General features: G+C 43.3%; 1 protein-coding gene across 1 annotated transcript in view; it reads right to left on the bottom strand.

The window, feature by feature from the left end:
• Positions 1–416: 416 nt before the first annotated feature.
• The window catches only part of LOC311139051 (suppressor of tumorigenicity 7 protein-like), a 36,442-nt gene continuing 23,940 nt past the window's right edge, over positions 417–12,918 (bottom strand). The window contains exon 15 of the mRNA XM_084173900.1: positions 417–901. Coding sequence (XP_084030026.1) covers positions 806–901 — 96 coding nt within the window. The 3' untranslated portion in view covers positions 417–805. The remainder of the gene's footprint in view (positions 902–12,918) is intronic.

Raw genomic sequence — 12,918 nt, 5'->3', positions numbered from 1 at the left:
CTTCATAAAGCAGAAAGCTCAATGTCCCAACTCTCTAAATACATGTCTCTGCCTTATTCTAGTGAACAGAAATGGATCTGTTCAGATCTGCGATCATGGAAAACAGGCCTTCTAGTATGCTTTTCTATATATCCATCCATCTGTCTCCTGCTGCACCAGCTAACACAGACAATACACTTGGCCAGATATTAAGAATAGCAACACTAGAACAATACGTTCCATGTTTTTCCCACAATCCCGGTTGGAGGATTCCCGGAATCAGGAGGGGATAAGCAGGAAATCCGGAATCCTACATCCAGGATTTCAGAAGAACCAGGGAATTTATTGAAAGTTCCTGGAATTTTGCACCCCTAACTAGAACAGAGGGATACTACTTGCATGAACTGTAGTGTTAGCCTTCACAATAATGAAAAGTAAACTAATAATACATTTATTGTTTCAGCACTTAATTCATAACTGTATGAGAGATTGACGTAATTTAGAGGTGGGACTTGGAAGTAAAATGTAGGTTGAAATACTTCCAAATTTACCGTTCTGTGTAACTCAACATAACTTCAAGTTCCTATAATAATAATAAACGAATAACTGCGTGAATATCTGGTAAATGTTTACTTTAAAACCTGGCTTCTTTAGTGGGTGCATCTCTGAGTTGCGACTGGATGTTGATACAAGACTTGGCCAACATAATCAGTACCAAAACAACAAGTGTGTGTGAATGCTGAAAACAGGAGAGCAAACATTTCTGTCTGTAGTTTTGGAGTGTTGGTGTCTGAGGGGTGTGTATGTGTACGTGTGTGTGATGGGGTCAAATTCGAGTCAGCTGATGCCAGAAACTCGACGGCATGAAGCTCTCCATCTTGTCTGCGAAGAAACCCAGGGGTGTGAAGAGGGTGCTGAAGAACTGAGGAACAAAACAAAGTCATTTCAATACACTGCTTTCAATTACCTACAACACATCCAGAGATGAGGCTTTAAGGTTCTATTAGCAAAAAGATGATTCTGAGATAATTGGCTGACTCCGAACCCTCATTGGTTTGAATGGTGTCAGCAATTTTTATTTTGAACTTAACATGAATTGGGGGTATTTAGAGTACTATATAGGGTGGAGAAATGAAAGTGAGATGACCAGCAGAAGCCTGGCGACTTGTATTGAGGGCATGTTAGAATGTACCCTTCATCTAAGGCTGAATACCAGAGCTTGCATCACTACTACACCCTAGGGACCCAAGGTCTAATTCTATAAAATGCTCCCAAAACAAATAAGCAAGTAGAGAGAGGAGACCCATAACCCTTGCTGAGGCCTCGCTCTGTCCAGCTTAACCAATTGAAATCGCCCACGATCACACATCTGAAAAATGTTCAACACCAATAGTTCAATCCACCATAAACAACACTTTAATGTGTTTCTGAAGCCATACGTTCGCGAGGTGTACAGATGGTTTCGACAGGATATGGAAAGCAAGGCCACAGCATTGTTCTAGTATCTGGACCATGGGCAAGCATGCCATGTAATGGGCCTCTCTTCTCCAGTTCCGAACCTCACTTAATAGATACACACACTAGGGTTGGGTGGTATCCAGATTTTCATACCTTCATACCATTCCTGTACCATACTGGGGTATACGCATAAGCGCCTGAGCAATGGAGTAGCTGCACCCTCACTTTTTTTACCAGAATATTATCATGATGCATTGGGTAATGTCATTTTCAATGATTAGTAATGTTTTAAACTAGTCTGTATTAAAATAGATATTTCCATTTTATATATGATACTGTGTAATAATTAACAGATTGCATTTTGAACCAACACCAATAGAAAGCCTCAAGATTAATGGTTTTGACCAATAGGAAGTCTTGCTTCACTCCTGCGTGCACTGTTTTGGTTCAGTATAGTTAGAAAGCACTAGTTGCACCACTGGTGTTTAATATGAAAAGGCACCTGACCTGCAAAATATTTATTTAATTTGTATTGTTGTTTCCTGTCAGAGTGTTTTGGTCCAATGGTGTTGTTCCATATAATTTTCATGGTATAATTTCCTGGGTGAGCCCCATATGCCAGTGCACCGTGGCCGCTTCACAGTTACAACGTAGCCAAGCTTTGTCTGTATGCACCTATGCGCCAAATGAAAAAGCACAGGATATTTGTATCTCGATAAAACAGCTATGCTCGGTTTGGTAACTAATATCGACCAAATAAGCAATTTCCACCCTCTTCGCATCAAATATGTATGCTGCTGAGACAAGTTAATTTAAAACAATTTTCATGGTGACAGCGCTTCAAACAATGGCACCAAAAAAAGTCCATGTCGGAGTTAAAGCGGAACGTCAATACGTGCTGAGACCACACTTTTGTTATTCCTCATACTTTTCATGAATGAAAAATGTTTAAGTATTTAGTGGCCTTTATGAAAGAAAAGGTTGGAGATCCCTGCTCTATCTCAAACTGTTCAAATATGACCCATATTACAGCAGCTACATTTTATTCTTTCTATTGCAGATTCGGTGCCACAATTTATTTATTTATAATAAACTCCCCTGTCCAAATTGGTTGTTGATCATTGTTAGACAACCATTTGCAGGTCTTGCCATAGATTTTCAAGCAGATTGAAGTCAAAACTGTAACTCGGCCACTCAGGAAGATTCACTGTCTTCTTGGTAAGCATCTCCAGTGTAGATTTGGTCTTGTGTTTTAGGTTATTGTCCTGCTGAAATGTGAATTCATCTCCCAGTGTTTGGTGGAAAGCAGACTGAACCAGGTTTTCCTCTATAATTTTGTGCTTAGCTCCATTCCATTTCTTTTTTATCCTGAGAAACTCCCCAGTCCTTAACGATTACAAGCATACCCATAACATGATGCAGCCACCACTATGCTTGAAAATATGGAGAGTGGTACTCAGTAATGTTTTATATTGGATTTGCCCCAAACATAACACTTTGAATTAAGGACAAAAAGTTAATTGCTTTGCCAATATTTTTTGCTGTATTACTTTAGTGCCTTGTTGCAAACAGGATGCATGTTTGAGTATTTGCATTCCTTCTTTTCACTCTGTCAATTAAGTTAGTATTGTGGAGTAACCACAATGTTGTTGATCCATCCTCAGTTTTCTCCTGTCACAGCCATTAAACTCTGTAACTGTTTTAAAGTCACCATTGGCCTCATGGTGAAATCCCTGAGTGGTTTTCTTCCTCTCCGGCAACTGAGTTAGGAAGGACAACTGTATCTTTGTTGTGACTGGGTGAATTGATACACCATCCAGTGTAATTAATAACTTCCCCATGCTCTAAGCGCTATTCAATGTCTGCTTATTATTACTTTTTTTCATCTACCAATTGGTGCCGTCCTTTGTGAGTCATTGGAAAAACCCCTGGTCTTTGTGGTTGAATCTGTGTTTGAAATTCACTGCTCGACTGAAGTAGTCATTCAAAAATCATGTTAAACACTACTATCCATTCAACTTATTATGTGACTTGTTAAGCATATACTCCTGAACTTATTTGCACTTTCCATAACAAAGGGGTTGAATACTTATTGACTCAAGACATTTCAGAGTTTAATTTTTTATTAATTTGTAAAAATAAATAAAAACCATAATTCCACTTTGACATTATGGGGTATTGTGTGTAGGCCAGTGAGAAAATATCTCAATTTAATCCATTTTAAATTCAGGCTGTAACACAACTACAGTTGTTTGCACCAAACGTGTTTGCTTATTTTTTTCCTTAAGCAATGGCTTTTTTTCTGGCCACTGTTCCGTAAAGCCCAGCTCTGTGGAGTGTATGGCTTAAAGTGGTCCTATAGACAGATATTCCAATCTCCGCTGTGGAGCTTTGCAGCTCCTTCAGGTTTATCTTTGGTCTCTTTGTTGCCTCTCTGATTAATGCCCTCCTTGCCTGGTCTGTGAGTTTTGGTGGGCGGCCCTCTCTTGGCAGGTTTGTTGTGGTGCTATATTCTTTCCATTTTTTAATAATGGATTTAATGGTGCTCCATGGGATGTTCAAAGTTTCCGATATTTTTTATAACCCAACCCTGATCTGTACTTCTCCACAACTTTGTCCCTGACCTGTTTGGAGAGCTCCTTGGTCTTCATGGTGCCGCTTGCTTGGTGGTGCCCCTTGCTTAGTGGTGGTTGCCGACTCACGGGCCTTTCAGAGCAGGTGTAAATATACTGAGATCATGTGACAGAGCATGTGACACTTAGATTGCACACTTTATTTAACTAATTATGTGGCTTCTGAAGGTAATTGGTTGCACCAGATCTTATTTAGGGGCTTCATAGCAAAGGGGTTGAATACATATGCACGCACCACTTTTCCGTTATTTGCATTTTTTGAAACAAGTAATTTTTTTTATTTCACTTCACCAATTTGGACTATTTTGTGAAATCCAAATAAAAATCCATTTAAATTACAGGTTGTAATGCAACAAAATAGGAAAAACGCCAAGGGGAATGAATACTTTTGCAAGGCACTGTAAATGTGGAAAAAGTCAAGGGGTGTGAATACTTTCTGAAGGCACCTTACATAAAGTGCATTCGGAAAGTATTCAGACCCCTTCCAGTTGTCCACATTTTGTTACGTTACAGCCTTATTCTAAAATGGATTAAATAAAAATAAATCCTCAATCTACACACAATACCCCATAATGACGAAGCGAAAACAGGTTTTCAGAAATTCTTGCAAATGTATTCAACTTAAAAAACATAAATACTTCATTTACATAAGTATTCAAACCCTTTGCTATGAGATTCGATATTGAGCTCAGGTGCATCCTGTTTCCATTGATCCTCCTTGAGATGTTTCTACAACTTGATTGGAGTCCACCTGTGGTACATTCAATTGATTGGACATGATTTGGAAAGGCACACACCTGTCTATATAAGGTCCCACTGTTGACAGTGCATGTCAGAGCAAAAACCAAGCCATGAGGTCGAAGGAATTGTCCGTAGAGCTTTGAGACAGGATTGTGTCGATTCACAGATCTAGGGAAGTGTACCAAAACATTTCTGCAGCATTGAAAGTCCCCAAGAAAACAGTGGCCTCCATCATTCTTAAATGGAAGAAGTTTGGAACCACCAAGACTCTTCCTAGAGCTGGCCGCCCGGCCAAATTGAACAATCGGGGGAGAAGGTCAGCGAGGTGACCAAGAACCCGATGGTCACTCTGAGAGAGATCCAGAGTTCCTCTGTGCAGATGGGAGAACTTTCCAGAAGGACAATAATCTCTGCAGCACTCCACCAATCAGGCCTTTATGGTAGAGTGGCCGGACGGAAGCCACTCCTCAGTAAAAGGCACATGACAGCCCGCTTGGAGTTTTCCAAAAGGCACCTAAAGGACTCTCAGACCATGAGAAACAAGATTCTCTGGTCTGATGAAACCAAGATTGAACTCTTTGGCCTGAACGCCAAGCGTCACGTCTGGAGGAAACCTTGAACCATCCCTACGGTGAAGCATGGTGGTGGCAGCATCATGCTGTGTGGATGTTTTTCAGCGACAGGGACTGGGAGAGTAGTCAGGATCGAGGGAAAGATGAACGGAGCAAAGTACAGAGAGAACCTTGATGAAAACCTGCTCCAGAGCGCTCAGGACCTCAGACTGGGGCGAAGGTTCACCTTCCAACAGGACAATGAACCTAAGCACACAGCCAAGACAACGCAGGAGTAGCTTCGGGACAAGTCTCTGAATGTCCTTGAGTGGCCCAGCCAAAGCCCGGCCTCGAACCCGATCATAAATCTCTGGAGAGACCTGAAAATAGCTGTGCAGCGACGGTCCCCATCCAACCTGACAGAGCTTGAGAAGATCTGCAGAGAATCGCACCAACTGTTGTCACCTTCTCACCAAGCTGCTTGGCGATGGTCTTGTAGCCCATTCCAGCCTTGTGTAGGTCTACAATCTTGTCCCTGACATCCTTGGAGAGCTCTTTGGTCTTGGCCATGGTGGAGAGTTTGGAATCTGATTGATTGATTGCTTCTGTGGACAGGTGATTATTCGCAAATGGAAGAAACACAAAATAACTGTCAATCTCCCTCGGCCTGGGGCTCCATGCAAGATCTCACCTCGTGGAGTTGCAATGATCATGAGAACGGTGAGGAATCAGCCCAGAACTACACGGGAGGACCTTGTCAATGATCTCAAGGCAGCTGGGACCATAGTCACCAAGAAAACAATTGGTAACACACTACGCCGTGAAGGACTGAAATCCTGCAGCGCCCGCAAGGTCCCCCTGCTCAAGAAAGCATATATACATGCCTGTCTGAAGTTTGCCAATGAACATCTGAATGATTCAGAGGAGAACTGAGTGAAAGTGTTGTGGTCAGATGAGACCAAAATCGAGCTCTTTGGCATCAACTGAACTCGCCGTGTTTGGAGGAGGAGGAATGCTGCCTATGACCCCAACAACACCATCCCCACCGTCAAACATGGAGGTGGAAACATTATGCTTTGTGGGTGTTTTTCTGCTAAGGGGACAGGACAACTTCACCACATCAAAGGGATGATGGACAGGGCCATGTACCGTCAAATCTTGGGTGAGAACCTCCTTCCTTCAGCCAGGGCATTGAAAATGGGTCGTGGATGGGTATTCCAGCATGACAATGACCCAAAACACACAGCCAAGGCAACAAAGGAGTGGCTCAAGAAGAAGCACATTAAGGTCCTGGAATGGCCTAGCCAGTCTCCAGACCTTAATCCCATAGAAAATCTGTGGAGGGAGCTGAAGGTTCGAGTTGCCAAACGTCAGGCCCGATACCTTAATGATTTGGAGAAGATCTGCAAAGAGGAGTGGGACAAAATCCCTCCTGAGATGTGTGCAAACCTGGTGGCCAACTACAAGAAACATCTGACCTCTGTGATTGCCAACAAGGGTTTTGCCACCAAGTACTAAGTCATGTTTTGCAGAGGGATCAAATACTTACAGTGGGGGAAAAAAGTATTTAGTCAGCCACCAATTGTGCAAGTTCTCCCACTTAAAAAGATGAGAGAGGCCTGTAATTTTCATCATAGGTACACGTCAACTATGACAGACAAAATGAGAAAAAAATATCCAGAAAATCACATTGAAGGATTTTTAATGAATTTATTTGCAAATTTTGGTGGAAAATAAGTATTTGGTCAATAACAAAAGTTTCTCAATACTTTGTTATATACCCTTTGTTGGCAATGACACAGGTCAAACGTTTTCTGTAAGTCTTCACAAGGTTTTCACACACTGTTGCTGGTATTTTGGCCCATTCCTCCATGCAGATCTCCTCTAGAGCAGTGATGTTTTGGGGCTGTCGCTGGGCAACACGGACTTTCAACTCCCTCCAAAGATTTTCTATGTGGTTGAGATCTGGAGACTGGCTAGGCCACTCCAGGACCTTGAAATGCTTCTTACGAAGCCACTCCTTCGTTGCCCGGGCGGTGTGTTTGGGATCATTGTCATGCTGAAAGACCCAGCCACGTTTAATCTTCAATGCCCTTGCTGATGGAAGGAGGTTTTCACTCAAAATCTCACGACATATGGCCCCATTCATTCTTTCCTTTACACAGATCAGTCGTCCTGGTCCCTTTGCAGAAAAACAGCCCCAAAGCATGATATTTCCACCCCCATGCTTCACAGTAGGTATGGTGTTCTTTGGATGCAACTCAGCATTCTTTGTCCTCCAAACACGACGAGTTGAGTTTTTACCAAAAAGTTATATTTTGGTTTCATCTGACCATATGACATTCTCCCAATCCTCTTCTGGATCATCCAAATGCACTCTAGCAAACTTCAGACGGGCCTGGACATGTACTGGCTTAAGCAGGGGGACACGTCTGGCACTGCAGGATTTGAGTCCCTGGCGGCGTAGTGTGTTACTGATGGTAGGCTTTGTTACTTTGGTCCCAGCTCTCTGCAGGTCATTCACTAGGTCCCCCCGTGTGGTTCTGGGATTTTTGCTCACCGTTCTTGTGATCATTTTGACCCCACGGGGTGAGATCTTGCGTGGAGCCCCAGATCGAGGGAGATTATCAGTGGTCTTGTATGTCTTCCATTTCCTAATAATTGCTCCCACAGTTGATTTCTTCAAACCAAGCTGCTTACCTATTGCAGATTCACTCTTCCCAGCCTGGTGCAGGTCTACAATTTTGTTTCTGGTGTCCTTTGACAGCTCTTTGGTCTTGGCCATAGTGGAGTTTGGGGTGTGACTGTTTGAGATTGTGGACATGTGTCTTTTATACTGATAACAAGTTCAAACAGGTGCCATTAATACAGGTAACGAGTGGAGGACAGAGGAGCCTCTTAAAGAAGAAGTTACAGGTCTGTGAGAGCCAGAAATCTTGCTTGTTTGTAGGTGACCAAATACTTATTTTCCACCATAATTTGCAAATAAATTCATAAAAAATCCTACAATGTGATTTTCTGGATTTTTATCCCTCATTTTGTCTGTCATAGTTGACGTGTACCTATGATGAAAATTACAGGCCTCTCTCATCTTTTTAAGTGGGAGAACTTGCACAATTGGTGGCTGACTAAATACTTTTTTCCCCCACTGTATTTCCCTCATTAAAATGCAAATCAATTTATAACATTTTTGACATGCGTTTTTCTGGATTTTTTTGTTGTTATTCTGTCTCTCACTGTTCAAATAAACCTACCATTAAAATTATAGACGGATCATGTCTTTGTCAGTGGGCAAACGTACAAAATCAGCAGGGGATCAAATACTTTTTTCCCTCACTGTACATACGGTAGCAGTCTCTAAGGTGCAGAGCAGAGTACCGGGTGGTTGACAGCTAGTAACAGTGACTAAGTTCAGGGCAGGGTACTGGGCAGAGGCCGGCTAGTGGTGACTATTTAACAGTCTGATGGCCTGGAGATAGAAGCTGTTTTTCAGTCTCTCGGTCCCAGCTTTGATGCACCTGTACTGTCTCAGGCTTCTAGATGGTAGCGGGGTTAACAGGCCGTGGCCCGGGTGGCTGAGGTCCTTGATGATCTTCTTGGCCTTCCTGTGACACCAGGTGCTGTAGATGTCCTGGAGGGCAGGCAATGTGCCCCCGGTGATCCGTTGAGCTGACCGTACCACCCTTTGGAGAGCCCTGCGGTTGCGGACGGTGAAATTGCCGTACCAGGTGGTGATACAGCCCAACAGGATCCTCTAAAATGGTGTATCTGTAGATGTTTGTGAAGGTCTTAGGGGCCAAGACACATTTCTTCAGCCTCCTGAGGTTGAAGAGGCGCTGTTGTGCCTTTTTCACCACTGTCTGTGTTGGTAATCAAGCCTACTACTGTTGTGTCATCTGCAAACTTGATGATTGAGTTGGAGGCGTGCTTGGCCACGCAGTCATGGGTGAACAGGGAGTACAGGAGGGGGCTGAGCACGCACCCTTGTGGGGCCCCAGTGTTGAGGGTCAGTGAAGTGGATATGTTGTTTCCTACCTTCACCACCTGGAGGCAGCCCGTCAGGAAGTCCAGGACCCAGTTGCACAGGGCGGGGTTCAGACCCAGGGCCTCGAGCTTAATGATGAGCTTGGAGGGTACTATGGTGTTGAATGCTGAGCTATAGTCAATGAACAGCATTCTTAAATAGTATTCCTCTTGTCCAGATAGGATAGGGCAGTGTGCAGTGTGATGGCGATTGCATCGTCTGTGGATCTATTGGGGCGGTAAGCAAATTGAAGTCGGTCTAGGGTGACAGGTAAGGTCAATATGATCCTTGACTAGTCTCTCAAAGCACTTCATGATGACAGAGGTGAGTGCTACGGGGCGATAGTCATTTAGTTCAGTTACCTTTGCTTTCTTGGGTACAGGAACAATGGTGGCCCTCTTGAAGCATGTGGGGACAGCAGACTGGGATAGGGAGAGATTGAATATGTGCGTAAACACCAGCCAGCTGGTCTGCGCATGCTCTGAGGACGCGGCTAGGGATGCCGTCTGGGCCGGGAGCCTTGCAGGGGTTAACATGCTTAAATGTCTTACTCACGTTGGCTACGGAGAAGGAGAGCCCACAGTCCTTGGTAGTGGGCAGCGTCAGTGGCACTGTGTTATCCTCAAAGGGCGAAGAAGGTGTTTAGCTTGTCTGGAAGCGAGACGTCGGTGTCGGCGAAGTGGCTGGTTTTTCTTTTGTAGTCCGTGATTGTCTGTAGACCCTGCCACATACGTCTCGTGTATGAGCCGTTGAATTGCGACTCCACTCTGTCTCTATACTGATGTTTTGCCAGTTTAATTGCCGTGCGGAGTGAGTAGCTACACTGTTTGTATTCTGCCATATTCCCAGTCACCTTGCCATGGTTATATGTGGTGGTTCGCGCTTTCAATTTTGCGCGAATGCTGCCATCTATCCACGGTTTCTGGTTAGGGTAGGTTTTAATAGTCAGAGTGGACACAACATCTCCTATACACTTCCTGATAAACTCAGTCACCGTTTCAGTGTATTCGTCTAAATTATTTTCACAAGCTACCCGGAACATATCCCAGTCCGCGTGATCAAAACAATCTTGAAACGTGGATTCCGATTGGTCAGACCAGCGTTGAATAGTCCTTAGCACGGGTACTTCCTGTTTGAGTTTCTGCCTATAGGAAGGGAGCAGCAAAATGGAGTCGTGGTCAGATTTGCCGAAGGGGGACGGGGGACGGGGCTTGTAGCCACCCCGGAAGTTCGAATAGCAATGGTCGAGGATTTTAGCAGCCCGAGTACAACAGTTGATATGTTGATAGAACTTCGGCAGCCTAGTCCTCAAATTTGCTTTATTAAAATCCCGGCTACAATAAATGCAGCCTCAGGATATGTGGTTTCCAGTTTGCATAAAGTCCAGTGAAGTTCTTTGAGGGCCTTCGTGGTATCGGCTTGAGGGGGGATATACACAGCCGTGACTATAACCGAATACATTTATCTTGGGAGATAATACGGTCGGCATTTGATTTTGAGGTATTCTAGGTCGGGTGAACAAATGGACTTGAGTTCCTGTAGGTTACTACAATTACACCATGAGTCGTTAATCATGAAACCCACACCTCCACCCTTATGCTTCCCGGAGAGATATTTATTTCTGTCAATGAACTGAGAACCCATCTGGCTGGACTGATTTCGACAGAATATCCCCAGAAAGCCATGTTTGCGTTACAGGCCTTGATGTCTCTCTGGAAATAAATCCTTGCCCTGAGCTCCTTAACCTTGTTATCCAAAGACTGAACATTAGCGAGTAATATACTTGGAAGCGGTGGGTGGTGTGCGCGCCTCCTAAGTCGAACCAGCAGGCCACTCCGAGTGCCTCTCCTCCGCCGCCGATGTTTTGGGTCAGCCGCTGGAATCAGTTCAATTGCCCTGGGGAGAGCAAACAAAGGATCTGCTTTGGGAAAGTCGTATTCCTGGTCGTAATGCTGGTGAGTTACCGCCGCTCTGATATCCAATAGTTTTTCCCGGCTGTATGTAATGATACAAACGACTTTCTGAGCTAATAATGTAAAGAATAATACATAAAAAACAAAATACCGCAAAGTTTCCTAAGAGCTACTCGCGAGGCCGCCATCATCGTCGGCGCCAGGTGCATATCAGCCCAATTGATCATGGTTTTAAGATATCAGTTTAATTGATCATGGTTTTAACATATCAGCCCAATTGATCATGGTTTTAAGATATTAGTTCAATTGATCATGATTTTAAGATATCAGCCCAATTGATCCTGGTTTTTCACATTCAGGTAGGCAACATTATACAAGACTACAAAGTTCTGACTGCAAGTTTTCATCTTGAGTGTGGTCTTCATAAATTCCTTGTTGAAGTGTATTTTGGCCAACTATTTGCTTGCGTTTATAAAAACAAGCCTTTTGGTAAACATTTCAATAGTAACAGGTCTACAGACACATCCACCCAGACCCAAACAGAACAGGGTGTAGTGACCAAATGCATAGCTGGAGCCCTGAGCTGGAGATCATTTATTTGGCACATCTAAGATAGTTAAGCAAGAGGGTAGCATGCACGCCCCCCCCCAAAAAAAATACCAAACGGTATTGAAAATCATACTGTCAGTATTTCAAAATACCCCGGTATAGGGTATACCGCCCAAGTCCACACACACAGTCCTTAATGAAGTAGAGGACTATGTGACGAGAGGAAATTGTGCAAAATACACGTAGTCTCAACCGACAGCGACGACACCACACAACATGATAACATAGGCTAGTCTTCATGCCTAGTACAACAACTGGAATGTATAAATGTCTATACTTCACGTTAACATATCAGCCCAATTGATAATGGTTTGAAGATATCAGCCCAATTGATAATGGTTTGAAGATATCAGCCCAATTGATCGTGGTTTTAAGATATCAGCTTAATTGATCATGGTTTTAACATATCAGCCTAATTGATCATGGTTTTAAGATTTCAGCCCAATTGATCAAGGCTTTAATATATCAGCCCAATTGGTCTTGGTTTTAAGATATCAGCTTTACCGCCGCTCTGATATCCAATAGTTTTTCCCGGCTGTATGTAATGATACAAAATACTTTCTGAGTTAATAATGTAAAAAATTATACATAAAAAAACAAAATACCGCAAAGTTTCCTAAGAGCTAGTTGCGAGGCCGCTGATTCCTTGTTGAAGTGTGTTTTGTCCAACTATTTGCTTGTGTTTATACAAACACGTTTTTTGGTAAACATTTCAATAATCACAGGTCTACAGACACATCCACCCAAACCCAAACAGAACAGGGTGTAGTGACGAGGAGTCAGATGTTTTTTAAAAAGTGTTTAAAGACACTCAATCAGATAACATTTACAAAGAAACAACTTTCTCTCTCGTCATATCACTCGGTCACCTATGTCTGAAAACATCATCCATCCTCCATAAGATGGAGAGAGTTACAAAGCACACGTTGAATTAGATCTCTACTGACCAACTGCCAACAATGATCCATAGAATAGGTAGCCTTATAAAAGCTGGTTGAGGATAGGGCTGG

The sequence above is a fragment of the Coregonus lavaretus genome (genome assembly GCF_964263955.1).
Source record: "Coregonus lavaretus genome assembly, chromosome: 12".
In the NCBI taxonomy this organism is placed as follows: domain Eukaryota; kingdom Metazoa; phylum Chordata; class Actinopteri; order Salmoniformes; family Salmonidae; genus Coregonus; species Coregonus lavaretus.
This window is presented reverse-complemented; position numbering and strand designations above follow the sequence as displayed.